The sequence below is a fragment of the Teleopsis dalmanni genome, chromosome 1 (genome assembly GCF_002237135.1).
Source record: "Teleopsis dalmanni isolate 2A chromosome 1, ASM223713v2, whole genome shotgun sequence".
NCBI classification, from domain to species: Eukaryota; Metazoa; Arthropoda; class Insecta; order Diptera; family Diopsidae; genus Teleopsis; species Teleopsis dalmanni.
In genome coordinates this window covers 209,482,674-209,499,845 of record NC_051846.1, presented here as the reverse complement: position 1 = coordinate 209,499,845, position 17,172 = coordinate 209,482,674, and the positions used below count along the sequence as shown (strand labels likewise).

General features: G+C 30.2%; 3 protein-coding genes and 1 non-coding gene across 7 annotated transcripts; 2 read left to right on the top strand and 2 right to left on the bottom strand.

Annotated features, from left to right (window-relative positions):
- The first annotated feature begins 1,953 nt into the window (after positions 1–1,953).
- LOC119673541 lies at positions 1,954–2,117 on the top strand. The gene has a single exon (XR_005252069.1). It is a non-coding gene; the product is annotated as a U1 spliceosomal RNA (small nuclear RNA).
- A 1,872-nt stretch (positions 2,118–3,989) lies between these two features.
- Positions 3,990–5,967, bottom strand: LOC119671661 (dnaJ homolog subfamily C member 22). 2 transcript variants are annotated; one of them, XM_038082403.1, is made up of 3 exons: positions 5,746–5,967; positions 5,568–5,676; positions 3,990–5,344 (listed from the first exon to the last, which is right to left on the bottom strand). In XM_038082403.1, the coding sequence occupies exon 3, from the start codon at positions 5,334–5,336 to the stop codon at positions 4,164–4,166; it is 1,173 nt and encodes a 390-aa protein (XP_037938331.1). In that variant the 5' UTR covers positions 5,337–5,344; positions 5,568–5,676; positions 5,746–5,967; the 3' UTR covers positions 3,990–4,163. The 2 variants fall into 2 exon arrangements, with proteins under 2 accessions (XP_037938331.1, XP_037938329.1); XM_038082401.1 differs by having other exon boundaries at positions 3,990–5,347; positions 5,746–5,966.
- Positions 5,968–7,564: 1,597 nt separating this feature from the next.
- LOC119671660 (zinc finger protein 260-like) lies at positions 7,565–13,922 on the top strand. 2 transcript variants are annotated; one of them, XM_038082399.1, is made up of 5 exons: positions 7,565–8,062; positions 8,134–8,476; positions 8,530–9,057; positions 13,141–13,669; positions 13,728–13,922. In XM_038082399.1, the coding sequence occupies exons 1-5, from the start codon at positions 7,613–7,615 to the stop codon at positions 13,861–13,863; spliced, it is 1,986 nt and encodes a 661-aa protein (XP_037938327.1). In that variant the 5' UTR covers positions 7,565–7,612; the 3' UTR covers positions 13,864–13,922. The 2 variants fall into 2 exon arrangements, with proteins under 2 accessions (XP_037938327.1, XP_037938328.1); XM_038082400.1 differs by lacking the exons at positions 13,141–13,669; positions 13,728–13,922 and adding exons at positions 10,200–10,731; positions 10,814–11,093 and having other exon boundaries at positions 7,577–8,062.
- A 395-nt stretch (positions 13,923–14,317) lies between these two features.
- Positions 14,318–16,530, bottom strand: LOC119671658 (zinc finger C4H2 domain-containing protein). Of its 2 annotated transcripts, XR_005251838.1 has the most exons (3): positions 15,425–16,530; positions 15,275–15,358; positions 14,318–14,484 (listed from the first exon to the last, which is right to left on the bottom strand). XR_005251838.1 is itself a non-coding variant. In XM_038082398.1 (2 exons), the coding sequence occupies exon 1, from the start codon at positions 16,367–16,369 to the stop codon at positions 15,443–15,445; it is 927 nt and encodes a 308-aa protein (XP_037938326.1). In that variant the 5' UTR covers positions 16,370–16,530; the 3' UTR covers positions 14,318–14,484; positions 15,425–15,442. The 2 variants fall into 2 exon arrangements, 1 of the variants encoding a protein (XP_037938326.1); XM_038082398.1 differs by lacking the exon at positions 15,275–15,358.
- Positions 16,531–17,172: the final 642 nt, after the last annotated feature.

Sequence of the window (17,172 nt, the reverse complement as noted above, 5' to 3'; positions counted from 1 at the left end):
TAAAGAGCATTATATTTTTTTACTGAACTGTTGAACTGTTGTAAGTGTTTAATTATTCCAAAAGTGTTACCAAAGATTCCAACTGGCTGGTTATAACTGATAACCAAACAGAATGAAGTGTTTAACTGTGTTGATATCTCATTCAGAGATGCGTTGCAGCTAAAAATTATTCGGAATGAAATTAGATTTATAGAGTTTTAAAGCAGTTTATTTAATAGTACATACATTGAATAATATATTTTTCGATGGTAAGCTCTAGCCTTCTTAAAAGCAAATACTTCCACTGTAATGATTAAGAGCCCGCGTTATCGAATCTCAGAATGGTTACAGGCTCCTCGGGAAGGTGTGCAGTCTGATGAAGTGATAAACATTAATCCAGTCAAGGCGTAAAGGGGTTTTAAAAATACCTCGAATTAATAAGGATAAAACTGTTCAAGTGCATTGGTTTAAATAGGTTCAACATAAAATAATCTTTGTTGCCCCCCTCACCACCTTCTTTATAGCCACCAGTGTATACAGATATACCTCTTTCTAATGACAGACCTACATCTCTAAATATCCCAATATAATCAATGTATTCATGAGAAACATGAAGCACGAAGATCTAGATCTCTTGTGGTAGACTGACAATGAAATTAAAGATCAAAATTCTTATCCTAGTAATACGTGTATTTGGGCACAAGAGACCCGATGGTCACAGTGCCACATTCCCTAACTATAATACGTATATTTGTAGCTGATCAAGGAGATAAGTGAATATTTTACTATGTTCCTTAAAAATTTTGTATAAGCATGCTTTAGTTTTATATTAGTGTTCAAATTATTAAATAAAAACACTAATGTGGAACCAGTTATTAATCTAAATTCAAGTATATTAATGTTGAGTAAATGATTAGCATATCTATGGTAAATATTTATAAATTCTTAAGACTACCTTATGCTTTGGACATTACCGCATTACTTTTGAAAACTTAATGTGTTATATATTTTTATGTCTTGATACAATCTTACAGATGGGAATTACATGATAAATTTAGGAATTTTTCAAAAATATAATCTTAAAATGCAAACATTGCAGTTTAAATTAATCAATATCTTTGATAGACTCCGCCAAGAGGATATCTTGAACTGTCACGTTTACAACCAGGAGCTGGAGAAAGCAATTGCACAGTTTAACAAGAAGTACTATTGGTCACCCAGATGTCAACTTATATAGATGTGATAAGATGTTAAGGTGATTATAGGATATGATATGATATGATTATAATAATATTTGTGTAATATATTTTAAATATAAATGATAAAGTAATTATTTTTAATAATTCTATAAAACACTAAGTTACATCCCTAAATATTTTGGCCAACCAATTTCCACATGGCACAGCGCATGACAGCATATTTTTTATTTGAATTATTTTTATTCAACATTCTACATAGGCACTTCATAACCCAGCTGTAAATGAAGATGATGCCACTCATTGAAACATTAGTAATGAGCAGGTACTTTTACTCAAGCTGTATAGTTGACATATTCACAACGAAATTTTAGTTGCATTTCTAATTTCAAATTTTCGTTTTGTCTTCTTTAATATTTAAATTTAAATTAATTTTCAAGACTTTGACAAGTGTTTTCATTTTTACATCAACATATAAAATAATTTATATAAAAAGAATTGAATCCGAGTGTTAATTTACTAGTTGCTACTGTTTTCTGTAATATTTTAGTGTAGTTTCTGTATTATTGTATGTAAGCATGTGTATGGTAGTGCAGAAGGAATATGAACATTTGCGACTGGGTGTTATAAGAAACAACCACCACAATCTTGACTAATAATGTATAAATATCTCATGAATATATGAAAGAATGAATTATTGTGCCTATTTTTGAATTTTAATTCTCATGAAGTTCAGTTACATCGATATCTATATAGTGTGCCCAGAGCAGTGTGAAGCATACTTACCTGGCGTAGGGGTTACCGTGATCAAGAAGGCGGTTCCCCCGGAGTGAGGCTTGGCCATTGCACTACGGTTGAGTTGACCTCCGCGATTATTCCTAATGCGAATAACTCGTGCGTGTAATTTTTGGTAGTCGGGAATGGCGTTCGCGCCGTCCCGGTGTTATAAATACATTCAATAGCTTGTTGATATAAAATAATAACTTAAAGATTCTTACTGATTTGTATATTGGAAAGCATTGGGAGAGCGGGACTTAATTTTGCGACGGTAGATAGAGATAACTACAGAATAAAACCAGCTCACTTCAAGACATTGGATCAGAATTTCATGGCTCCTCGTTTGGTGATAAATGTATACAAAGTATTTATATATTAACGCATTTATATATGTAATTAGGAACAGACATAAAGAAATCTTTATGATATGTAATATAAATGCATATCATCGAAATGGCAACTGGAATAGCATCTATTGATTACTTTTTTCTCCTAACAAGAAATGATTCATTTCCTTAATTTTTATCCGAAACATGCTCTGAATTTATTTTGTAGTTGGTTGGAGATGATATTTTTCTAAAACTGCTCGTAATTGTTTTTACTAGTAACTTCAATCACTATTATTACTTTAAAATGTTTATAAAAATGTATCTAAAAATTTATATAAGGTATTATTATGTGTAAGTAAATATTTTATTGTAAATAACACGTAGTGAAAACAATTTAAGCCAAGCAAGAATTTAGCATTCCTAATAAATTCACTCAACTATATATATATAGATTTACTAGAATCAACAAAACAAACTAAGTAAAAACTATAAAATCAATTAACATCTTCTATGAACTCGGACAATGGAATAGTTTGGGTTGCTTCCTTTACAACCAGAAACTGCAGAAAACAATCGGAAACTTCACTAAGTAAACCGCGTTACTAGCTTATGTATCAAGTGATACGAATTCATTGTACAATAATCCTTTGAAATAGATCAGATTGCATATTTTTTGTATCATTTGAAAGCCCAAGTACATTTGATGCGCTGTCTATAATAAAAACTTCTACAGCTGAGTAACCAGGGTAGTGTGGCATGAGTTTGAAGTGGTGCAATTCTTTAATTACCTGGTGTCAGGTATACCAACTGATAATGATATATATGAAAACATACGCAGACGACTACTGAAATCCAACAAAACCTATAACAACTATTACTATATAAGATAATGGTTTTACAAGCACTTATAAATAGCTACAAGACTTATATATTCATTATAAAGTACTCTAAAGACTACATAAAATGGAGTCGCAATTAGTTCCGATGAAGAGACGCGTTGGAGAAGGCCAGATTGGACCACTGTTGTAATTTTGATGATGATTATATATTGCAACATTATGCCTTTTGGAATATTGCCATAAATATGTAAATAAAAGCCATGGCATAGATAAAGATTCAAGGTGGCGTCCCCGATGTCTCAAAAACAAACCATTTTATCGACGTATAAACAGAAAACAGTAATTTTTTTCATTTCAGATATTATAAGAAATTTACTTATATATTATTAATGTATATATGAGTGTATGCAAAAATGCACAATGAAGTTGAGGATTTTTATATTTATTTATATATGTATTATAAATAGTCACATACATAATGTTTAGCAAATTATTATAATTCAATTATATCAGAGAGATTAATTAGAGCTCTCATCGTTTATTAAAAAAGAACAAAAATCATAACTTTTTATATATAATAATGATTAGTATATATGAACAATTATTACTAATTTACATATAAATATTTTTTTATAGAATTGATTTGTTTTATTTTTAAAATAAAAAAATAACTTAATAATTAATGTTTTCGGTATATTGTTACAAACTTTTCAAAACAATGTTATGAATTATAAAAGCCTGCGGATCGGATTTATATACTTACAAATGTGTACATACATATACAACAACATATATTATAAGTTAATATGTACATTTGTAAGTATTAATATATAGAAATAAATATAAATAAATTACATGAACTTAAAAACTACTTTGGTTTAAAATATTTTGTTAATGAATGAAATTAATTCTTTAATGATCTAGAATTTATTGTTTAGATTGCATTTCCGTGGACGTTCCTACTATTTTTCGAGAATGTATTAAGTCAGAAACATTTTCACAATAACTAATAATAACTTTCCATCGAGTGCACAAATTTCGACTTACAGAACAATTGCTTCGTCCTCTTGGAATTGCTTGTTCTTGCGTCTTCTATTGGACTTCATTTTACTCAACAAATCGTATGCCTGTTGTATTTCAATGAATCGTTTTTGTGCTTCAGCGCGCTGTGTGTCGTCTTTAATTTTGTCTGGATGAAACTCTTTCGACAGACGACGATATGCAGTAGTAATTTCAGCTTGAGATGCCGTTGCACTCACACCCAACACCTTGTATGAGTTGCGTTCGCCGTCAACATCCATGCTCTCAAATATCTCCTTCCAAGTCTCATACCAACCATGATGTTGCGCATATAGATAGGTGTCTTTAAAAGCTTGTACCATATCACTCCACCAAGCAGAAGCTAAGAAATTTCTAACCGCTTCATAAATATGTACTTCACCACCTTCACCATCAGATATAGTACCATTAAAACCTATGTAGCAGCCCCAAATCGAGAAGTAAATCAATAGAGCGCCGGTAAATTTTACTGTACGTATCGCTGCACCACGCCTAACAGGTGGCGAACGCAACCAATGCTTTGAATAATTGTCAAAGACTAAAGCTGATATAATTGAAGTTAACAAAAGCGTGTAAGTTTCATCATAAATGAGATAACGCACTGGATATATTATAAATGAAGCGACTAGACAGTGCCACAGTACGCCACGTTCACGTCCAATATTTCCCACAGTCCAAACTCCTAAAGCAATGAATAATGGTATTAACCAATGCAAAAAACCCCAGTCAATGCCAACGATTGTTGTTTGTGGTATGGCCATTTGTATAAGTTGTCCGAAAAAGTAGCCGATCATTACCTGACCCAAAAATCGTTTTCCAGAGTAAGGCGGTTTTTGATTCGTACGCAATTTTTCAATAAAACTTTTAACAAACTTTGGTTCCTCGTTTGCATCACGTACATACTCGGGTATGAGAAATATTTCACCAAACCAACCAACACCAAAGTAGCCACCTAAAGTACACCACCAGATAAAGGCATGTCGATCACGATGCAAGTATATATGGTGTAACCCAAATATGCCACCAAACAACCACAAAACGTAAGCAACGATCACAGATTTTTTTGTGGGAAGCACGTTGGCATCTGCACCTTTCAATTTATTGCTCGAGGTTTTTTCATTCCTCATGTGGTCGTCCTTTACCAAATCTTTACACATTGTTATTGCTGCTGTGAAGAAATCAAAGTTATTATAAGCCATTAATGCAATTAAAATAATAAAAAGTAATTTCACAACCAATATAACTATTGTTACAAGCAAAATTAAAAAAAAAAAAATTTATGATAACGACTGCCACAATACCAGACGTTTATTGAATACATTTTATTGGTTTTTAGGCAACAAAAGAAATTATAAGTGAAACAAAACTCGTCATGATTATTCACTTACCACTGCCGCACTTTCTCTTTTCACAAATTCTACTGACGAAATTAATTATGCCAATTTCTTCAATTTAACTAATTTTTAAAATAACTCCGTTTCGATCTTTTGAAACCACCTTTAATAAAAAATTGTTATTAATTTTATTTATTTATTTTTTCTTTGCCGTTTATACAAAAATTCTTACTTGTTTACGCTGTTCTTCCACTTCATGTAAACTCGAACTTGTAATGAATAAAACTTGGCTTAAAATAGGTCGAGTCAGGTGTGTGTGTGAGAGAGAATACATTTTGACTTTGGTAAAATGTAAGAAATCTAAACCCAGAGAGCTAGAATCAGCTGTAGATCTGATTTTTATTACTGCTATTTAAAACGGTAAATCCGTGATCCGTTCGTTTCCTCTCTCAAAGAAAATTTCTTATTAAGATCGCTTAAGTTCAAGTTCATTGAACACACAGCAAACAAAGTGTGTTCAATTCGATTACGAAATTAAGCGACCCTTACGCAGTAAATAGCATAAGTTGACTTATTACGCGTAGAGTGCGTTCAAGCAAAATTTTGTGTTTATATTAAGCGTTTTCGGTGGTTCGCAAATGTTGCAAAAAATGCATGCTGGCCTATATTCGCCAAGCAAGACAATGGTATCACTGTTGCAATATTTATTTTTTCTTTGCCGTTTATACAAAAATTCTTACTTGTTTACGTGTTCTTCACTTCATGTAAACTCGAACTTGTAATGAATAAAACTTGGCTTAAAATAGGTCGAGTCAGGTGTGTGTGTGAGAGAGAATACATTTTGACTTTGGTAAAATGTAAGAAATCTAAACCCAGGAGCTAGAATCAGCTGTAGATCTGATTTTTATTACTGCTATTTACCACGGAGATCCGTGATCCGTTCGTTTCCTCTCTCAAAGAAAATTTCTTATTAAGATGCTTAAGTTCAATTTCATTGGCCACATAGCAAACAAAGTGTGTTCAATTCGATTACGATTCGACCCTTACGCAGTAAATAGCATTTTTTGCTTATTACGCGTAGAGTGCGTTCAAGCAAAATTTTGTGTTTATAATAAGCGTTTTCGGTGGTTCGCAAATGTGGCAAAAAATGCATGCTGGCCTATATTCGAATTAAGAATTGGCATCACTGTTGCAATCTGTATATTTTTTTCGTATTGAGTTTAAATATATTATAAAAAAATCATCTTTTTAGAAATAAATCAGATAATTAAGATTTACTATAATAAGCCAACATACAATACATATTATATATAATAATAGTATAGTATACTTAAACTTCAGCTTATTCTGCGCGAATCAACAATTTTTCTTAAAAAAAGTTGAAGTGTTCACACAGTATTTAACAGTATTTGACTGTTAAGCATTTTTTTTTAAATTTTGCTTACAATATTGTTCGACGCCATATTTTTTCATTGCACAATTTAAATTTTTATTCAAAACAAAATCCAATTTAAATGATGTATTATATATATATTTATTAATTATAATTATTATTATATAATTATATAATAGTCATTGCAAGGTTCACGAAATACAAGTATGCTATACTAAAATTGCAAGAGTGCGAGAACACCACTGTTGCAGAATTGCAACATTAAAATGAAAAAGCTGTTTTTGCAGCATACCACATGCACATGAGAAGCAACAGAAGTCAAAACAGCTGTTTTTTCCCTTTTTTTTCGTTGCAAGCAATTGTATATGGGTTTAGGTATGGTAAATGCAAGAAAATCTTATACGATTATCGAGATAAAACTAAAAATAAGTTAAGATTGATAGTCTTAACATGCTTTAAGAGATATAACTAATATTATATTATTGGCAATCCTCAAGGCTCTAGAAATTCTTGAATGATCAAAAAAATATGTATTCTTTGTTCAAAAAATAACAAAATAGTGATTTTCTCTTCACATAAAAAAGATGTTGGGTTAAAAAAAATATTTTGGTAAAATGCTTTATTGCCATATGCCACACTTATGTAAATTTCACCACAGCAAAATTGAGAAAAAATCATTAACGAAAAATGCAACACTGTATGACATATGACAAACGACGCCATTTGTTTCAGCGCTAAACACACGTCTTCCGTAAAGAAATATTTAAATTATTTGTTTTGTTTGTTGAGCCCGTTAAGATCTAAAAAGTACAAAATCAAAATGATATGTAGAGCTTGCATGACTTCGACAGCTCCTGAGTATATTGAAATGCAATCACAGTTAACGGATGAACTCTCTTATTTTGATGTGTTTGCGACCAGTACACAGTTAATGGCTACCACTGGCGATGATTTACCGGCAACGTTGTGTCTGAAATGCTTCACAACTTTAGAGACTACATATAAATTTATTGATCAGGCACGCAAAAGCGATTGGATATTGCGCAAAAAAGTGGAACTACTCAAAAAGCAAAATGCTGAATATATAGATGAAGTTGAAGTGTGCGGAATTGAAGAATTGCATGCAGATGAGGTACAAAGTATTGAATATATGGAAGTAAGTCACTAGATTCTTATATATTGCAAAGAAAAAGGGTAATCATATTATTTAAATTTTGTGAATTTCAGATAGATAAAATAAATGAAGAGGAAGGTTTTGAGAAAAACATCGAAACTGTCGAAGCGAACACTTTGATAGATGTAAATGGCCTTGAGGAGAATGATGAACAATATTTGATTGAATATGATTCTGACCTATCGCAAAAGTATACTGGAAGCGCGCGTAAATGGAAGTGTATCGAATGCAAAATGATTTTACGTGGTGACGTATCCTATGAGGGACATATGAATTATCATAAAAATATACGTCCTTATTCATGCATAATATGCGAAAATTATTTTCGTTCCAAAGTCGCCTTAGATAAACATATTTTAATGTATCACAATTGCGAAGAAGAAGGTGTAGAACAAGGTAAACATTTTTTAACTAAATACATTAGTGTGTTAAACATTTTTATATTATAGAAATATATATGGCGGATGCAATAAATATTACGGAAAGTGTAGAAATTTTAGAAACATCTCCATCTATAGAGAATGTACAAGCCGAATATTATGTAGGAGAAAGTTCGGAAAGTAACGAATGTTATGAAAAGTTAAATAGTACTGATGTGGAGGAATATAGTGATCAAGAGCCCGATCAAAATCAGTTTGGAAAAAGTTACAATTGCAATATTTGCAAAATCAAATACAGATCTGAATCGTATTTGAAAGAACATTACAAAACGCATTTGAATTCATTTCACGTTTGCTATATAGAAACCTGCGCTAAGAACTTTTCATCGGCAGCAAGTTTACGAAATCATATATGTACTGATCACCCAGACGAGGTTTCAACTTCAAAATTCGAGACAAATAATGATGCTGTTGCTACTTGTCCCATATGCAATAAAAAGTTATTAAGCAAAAATCTAGAAAAGCATATCATTTTGCACAAGAAGAAAGAAGCAGAAGAAATGTCTAACACGCCAAAGTTTTTGTGTGCTTATTGTCGTAAGTATCTTTGTTCTCTTTTTCAAATTATATAATCGAGAAAAATTATTTAAAACACATATTAGTTTTTGGTTCACTATGTATTTTTTTTATTTTTTTTTTGTGGTTCTAATATCCATTTGTAACACAATGGGCCCATAGGCCTAAGTGGATTCCCTGGAAACGCTGGTATAACCTAACCTAATATCCATTTTATTATTTTATTTATGAATTTATATTTTATTTTTCCATAAAAAACATGTTAAAAAAAATCTCTAAGGATAAGAACCATTCATGTGATAAGAACTCATAACATGACGACATGCTATGATATGTTATTAACAAAGATCACATAATAAACGCTGGTGTTGGTGCCTGTGCCCTTAAATAATTTTATTGAAAATTATTACTGAGATCATTTTATATATATTAAATTTGTTAATGATAAACCCTATTTATATAAAATTTGAACAAACTGCGAATGTCATATTTTCCATTTAAAATTTGAGAACGTATAATCACTGGTTAGATGATTAAAATGGTGTTTAGTGCTTATCTAAACATTTTATTTTATAAATGTGATAAGATAAGTTTACTTATAGCTACTCTAAACTCCAGTTGTTGATACTCAATTATACGATCTACCTTTTAAGAATTGTCGGTTAGAACAACTGCATATCGGTGTATATCATTTCTGACGTTATTATTATTATATTGTTTGGTATTTAGTTCTGTGAATACACGACTATTGATGGCTACCTGGAAACGTCAATATTCAGTCTATTTCTAGTACATATTAAGAATTAAAAAAAATAAATTGTTACAAACATCTTTTTTGATTCTAAACTTAAGAATCAAACAAAACTCGTTCATTCTATATTATTTTGAGCAAAACTAAATCCCCACTTAAACTGGAAATGGTTGCTACTTATTAGAAATATTTCGTTTTAAATTATAATTTGTAAGTAACTAACTCACTGATAGGTCCATGAATTTGTAGTTTAATACATCTTTAATTTATTTTTAATTTGTGGTTTGTATTTTCATTTTTTTTGGTGTTAGTACTTAATTTTTTTTTAGCTTGCTGAATTTCTTATTATTGCACTTTAAATGTTAAGAAAGAAAATAAACTCTTTACTTTATATATATAATATATAATTCAGCTCGCGAATTTAAAAGTCAAAAATCCCTCAATCAACATGAGAAATGTCACATAGGCCAAAAACCCGATGTTGCTTATCCATGTCTCGAATGCAATAAAGAGTATAATACGGAGTACCTGTTGGAGCAGCATCGCAAGCAAGCGCATAAGGAGAGAGAATTTCAATGCAAGATTTGTGGTAATAGTTTTAAGCTAAAAAATCAATTGATGAACCATTTGAAATTGCATCTCGAGAAGAATATAGAATGTCCGCATTGCGACAAAAAGTATGCTCGCCATTTCGACTTAAATGTGCACCTACGCACTCATACTGGAGAGCTGCCTTATGCATGTCATATGTGTGATAAGCGTTTTGCAATCAAAGTACGTCTTACATATCATATACAAAAGCATATGGGTGTGAAGCATCCCTGCAAGGAATGTGGGGCTGAGTTCAATTCTAAACAGAAACTTAAAGCACATTCCTTTAAGCACACAGGCATGCCGTATCGCTGTGAATTCTGCGAGGATCATGGTTTTGCAAATCGTGATGTGTAGGTTTCAATTTTCGATACTTGATATCAAATAATTACTAAATTTCTCTTTTTCTTTTCGTTCTTATATTACAAACTGTAGTTTTAAGCGCCATCTACTGCGTGTGCATAATAGTACCATGTCTGATGATGATTTGGTAAAAATGTTTAAACGTAATACCGGAAAATCGACACGTATCACAACTGTTCAAGAGATAGTCAAGCGATGATGTTATAAATAATTTTTTGCTTAAATATTTAGTAATAATCTTGTGATCATTGTTATTATAGCTTCGCTAATTCGCTATTAATTATTAGTCAATAATTAGCAGATAAGTTTTTGTTTGTACCTCGGCATTATTTATTAGTTTTAATTGCAATATTGTATATCAAAGATTTTGTTTTAATGTGACATAAAATAAATTTAGTAAAAATGATTAAATTATATATATATATATTAATTATATAATATTAGATACAGAGCAGTAAATAGAAACTCTGATTTAAATTCGAAATGGGAGTATCTATCGTTATGTGTATATTTTTTATGGAATAAAATTAAAAAAAGATAACAAGCCATGAACTACTGTGAAATATTTTTTCGTAGAATAATTCAATAAACATTAGGGAAGGAGACTCTAAACGGAGCAAACCATTGTCAAGTTAGCAGCATTTATGTACTTTATCCAATAAAAAGTTTCATAAATATTTTATATATATAACATTTTATTGAATTTTATTTATCCATATTTTATTTGTAAAACATTGTTTATAGTGTTTGTTATTTATATATTGTTTTTCTATAAAATTTTATTGCAAATGGAATCAGAAGAAATAAACACTTATTTACTTTTATAGCAGGCTGTTGGTGATAAATATTATTACTATGAACAATTAATATATTAACTAAATAAAGATCTCCAATCAGAAAAAAAAACTCATTAATTTATTTATATATTGTAAGGTTTACAGATCATGAAGTGAAACCACAAGCAGTTACGGATTTCAAGCAATTTAGTGATGAATTTGGTTTGACTTTGACTATCGAACCTTGGTTCAAATTAGGTTAGATCAAAATTAACAATCTTAAAGATTTAAAAATTTGATTTTACATTCATTTAAATAATTGCGGTAAATAACAAAGTATGAAGGAAACGGTTATGTTGAACATACCGCTTTGTTGGAATATCGTACGTACGTATATGGATGAGCAAAATTGAAGTCACTGAATATACCCAATATTGAACTAAAATGTATTTAAATATTATTATAAATTGTTTTTATTATTTTTAATTGCTTTAACAATTATGATTCATAAGATAAATTCGATAATTTTAAATACCTTTTGGAATGATGTATTCCTTTTAGTCATTAATCAGTTGTACCTAATTTTTTAAAGGCCAACAATTTCAAATTTTATTTAAATTGATAAATGCTACTGGGATAATATACCAGGATTAACATTATCCAAATCACTTATTGGTACCTATAAGATATAAGATAGATAGGATAGTATGAACCTATAAAAGGAAAAGTTAAAATCATCACAGCAAACCTAACAAGGCACTGTAAACTAATATACCACCTTACGAGACTGGGTATATTTACGGATGCAAAATGTAGATTCTGTGAAGCGAATGAGGAGTCGGCCACACACATGCTGTTAGAATGGCCTGCGATAATGCACATACAGATTAAGCTCCTGGGAGTGTATATTCCTACGGAAGAGGTAATAAAACTCTGTAAAGTAGGCTCTGTACTACTTTTTATTGACGCAACAGGGCTTAGAGACCTACTCTAAATCCAGAAGGGAGCATAATAGACCCGACGGCCGCAGTGCCACATCCCCTAACAAGAATAAATTGATAAATAATGTGGTGTTGGCACTAATATCTAAGAAATCAGTTACTAAATGATATTGGAATAAATTTAGTTATTTCAGGTCAGCTTTTTGAAATTTAGAAGTAGCAATTTGCACTTTCCCATCTGAAAAAACGAGTACTTCCGGTATACAGGACTAGTTGCTCCGTCCATGTGATTCCGGGGCGTTCAAGAAGTCAAGTCCATGTTTTCTTACAAAGGAACTTCTCAGGCTGTGATAGTCGATAGTCGTTGTAAATAATGTGGTATAAAGTTAATTATCAATTAGAAGATAAGTTACTACTCTACGCCACATAGGCGCTGTCTACATATTTCCCTGAATAGTTATTTAAAAGAACAGAAGCTAATATTGAACAAATATAGAAAAATTTTCTATTTTTTAATATTCTTAAGTAACAGAACTGCTACTAAAGTATGACCTCAGAATTGTGTCATTATTATCAAGGTATTTAATAGATATACATATTGCTATTTCAACTATTGATATTTATTGATATATGTTTGTATTTAGGTATGTGCCGTATTAAATTCATGTTTCGTATATTCCAGCTAAGCTATTTCAGTATTTATCCGGATTAAACCACCATGAAAGTTCGGTGCATCAGAGTGTCTATAGAAATTATATTTGCGTGTACTGCGACCAGAAATATCTTACTCACGGCGAATTAAAAAATCACACTTACACTGAACATTTGAAAAACAATAGATGTTATGTGTGTGGCAATATATATAACTCCAAAAATGAATTACGATGGCACCTATGCTTACACAAAAAAAAGAAGTTCAAGTATGGAATCGGGAATTGCAAGAAAGCATATGTGCGTCGAGCAAATTTATATATACATAAAATGACCCACACGAATAGACTTCCTTATAAGTGCAAATTGTGTAAAAAACAATATGCAGTTCGAGGCGGACTCAGATATCATATGCAACGACACAATGGTATTATTCACTATTGTTCAGTGTGTCCAGCCACATTCAAGTCTTCCTGTGCTCTAAAGGTGCATATGTTCACGCATACTGGTAAGCCGTATCGCTGTGAGTTTTGTTCCAAGACATATACGCGCCGCAAGACGTAAGTAAAAAATATTCTTCTTTTTAAATCGGCATTTGATTTGTTGGTCATTTTTTAGGTATGTGGATCATATGCTCTGTGGTCACAATCGTTCGATAACTAAAAAGGAAGTTGATGATATGTTTGCCAGGAATACCGGCAAAGTGATTCGTTTTAATTCAGTTTCCAGCCTGGAGTTCAGTGATATGGAATAAATTTTTTAAAAAAATTTATTGTTATATATTTTATCTCAAAGACGAGTTTATATTTATTGTTACAAAAAATGTCGTATTTATATAAATTTTATAAGATCGTTAGAAATACAGTTTGAATACTGTTATTTATTAATCAGTTTAATACAATGTAATTAAAAAATAATATAAATAAAATGTTAAAGGTCTTTTTTGGAAAGCAAAATATATATGTAACTACTCGACCTTTTTGCATTTGTATAAGTAAATGTTAGTAAATGTGTTATTAAGCACTACAAAAAGTTCAAAAATTATTTTTTGGTTTTAAATTTACATTGAATAATTTCAATTATTTATAAAAAAATGTTTAAGCTCTTAAGTTAAAATGGAAAACTTTTTTAAATTAATGTTTACATACACATTATTATATAATTTTTTTTAAACTTTTAACATTATTATTAAAATTATATATCATGTATATGAATGCAATTGCATGCTTAATATGTTTGCATAAATCTAAATAATATTATAAAAAGTATATAGATTTCGTGCTCTCATTACATTGCATTTATGTTACTTAATACTGAAAATAAATGAAAGGTCGCAGTGATGTACGAGCTCCGTGCCAGCGGGATACGTATTGTTCTGAAAACGGAACAATCTGGTTAGTTGCAAAAAATGTTATTATAAAAAATTGTATAAATTTTTAATATATACGTTTCATATAATTATATTTAATGATTTATGCATTTGTGAAAAATTATTGAAAAGGAAAAAGCTCTTATTTAAAATAAGTTTCACAAAAACATAAAAGCTATAAGCTATTGAAACATACATAATACTAATTATTTATTACACAATTGTAATAATATATGCAGTATAATTACAAAAAAATTTATTGTTATATTTAATGACGTAGTTTAATAATTAATATAATAATGTATAAAAATATAGTATAATAAAAAATTAATATATAAGATATTATATTAATAATATTTAAAATATATTAATAGTATATAAAAATATAATATAATAATATCTACAAAATATAGAACTGTGATTAATTTGTATGAAAACATTAATTTTTATATTAATTTAATTAAATTTGAATTAATTCATGGATGGGTGGCTATTGCACACGAGCTGGCAAAGTTTTTCTCTATTACAGTAACGATAGCAAGAAAAAATATCAAAGAAAATCTGTTCTAATGTAAACATAAATGTTAGTATTTATAGCATGTTGAAGATTTCAGTTACTATAAAATAATATGTGAAATTTATATATAAGAATTATGGACTAATATTAAGAGATTTTCTTGAAGAAATGCAATGACGTTAATTAAATTTGATTTGATTAGAATTTCTGAGATAAGTTAATGAGCATAAAAAATATGCGTTAAAAAATAAAAATAATAGCATCTATAATTATACAGACTTTTAAGAATAATTAAGAATAAATCTCTCTTAATTATACACTGGCTTATATGTTACGTTTTCAAAGAATAACATTATTGCGTATCTGTAAATAAATTCAAAGAAATTTTTATTAAAAAAAATTATTATAAATTCAGTTCGCAAAACTTACTGTCAAATTATGTGTAAATTAGTTATTTTTCTTTTTTGGCTTTTTAGGATTACGCGAACGCGATTTAGCCTTACAAAGTGGACATATTGGTGCATTGCGATGTATTTGTTGATGGCAAGACAAACATGATTTCATGGGCGGCGGTTGTTGACGTAAATTAACATTAAAATCTGAACGAAACGATGGATGGTGTCCTATACCAATAGCTGGTGCTTGCTGCAAACGATTGGTAGGCGGGGGAGGAGGAGCTGGTGCTGAAAAATCTCCTTTACCTATGCGTGCAACAGCATTTACAGCAGCAGCCGAACCTGGCGGTGCTGGTGGCATAAATGCGTGTCCACCTGTTGGTCCAGCTGTTCCACCACCACTAGGTGGTAAAGCAGTAACAGTAGCTTCGGGCATCAATGGATGGCGAGGATGTGGACGTGCAAGTGATGTTGGTTGTGATGCAGCGGCAGCAGCAGCAGCTGCTGCTGCAGCCGACTGTGCAGCAACCTTTAGAAAATTTGTTTGAAATCGATCTTTCGATATGGGACTACCCTCCTCTTCATGTAAATCACGCAGTGGACTGAGCCCTAAATAATCACGTCTCATATGATCGATTTGATATTTTAGTGCCAAATACTCCTCATACACTCTATTAGCCATATCTACACTACGAGTTTGGTTTTCTTTTGTTTGTTTAATAATATTCTCCATATCATTTATATCGGCATGTATTTGACGTAACTCCTCTACATGTGACATCTTTTCTTCTAACAAATGTTCCATTTCCTTACGATATTCGTCCAGACATTTTTCTTCATCATCGCTAATTTTCACTTCTTTTACAATTTTAACTTTTAATTTTTCTAACGCAATAGTTTTGTCGCGAATGTCTTTGATTGCTTCCAATTTCGCATAATAGTGCCGCTCATTGGAGCTGGATATCTCACTGGAGGCCATTTTTTGGAAAATCTATTGTTTTCCTTTCTTTGCTTTGGTCGATTTTCAAATTCAGTTCAGTTTTTCTTGGATTAAATTACTCAACTTCAATTTTAGCATATAACTTTTTATTAAAGATATTTTGTGTTTTATTAGCAATTATTTTTATATTATATTTTTGTTTATAATAAATTAACTTCTCACAAACTCAATTTATTTTCGTTTTCTTTTACGCTACTTTTGACATTAAGGTACATAAAGCAATTCACAATAGACGAGCATTAAATAAAATCGATTAACAAACTATCGAGGATGCTTCCAATTCACAGGATACATAAGTGTTATTTTAAATAAGATCATTTATTATTGTTTTACTATAAATAAATATGGTGGTAAATAAATTATTGTGTAAAGGCTAATTATGTTGGATTTGTTTTTATGACAAATTGAATTCCCAAAAATTAATTTATCTGTTTTTGTAGCCATCCTTGAAAATTAATCATTAAGATATGTATATTATTTCTTGGATTTTAAATAGAATATGAAAGACTATTGAAAACAGTTGTTTATCTAATATATATATCAAAGATAATTCTATTGAATTTAAACATTAAACAATTTAATTCATAGTTTTAGATATTATCAAGAAGTGTATTTCGTACTCATACTTATTTTGATTCCAGCTAATATAAAACACATTTTACGTTTGAATTGATTGTTTTTATAACATCAGTACATTATAAATGTATATATAAATCAATAGTCATATTCAATATATCTTGTTTTGAGCAAATATATATATTTCGAAACGTTATGAATATATC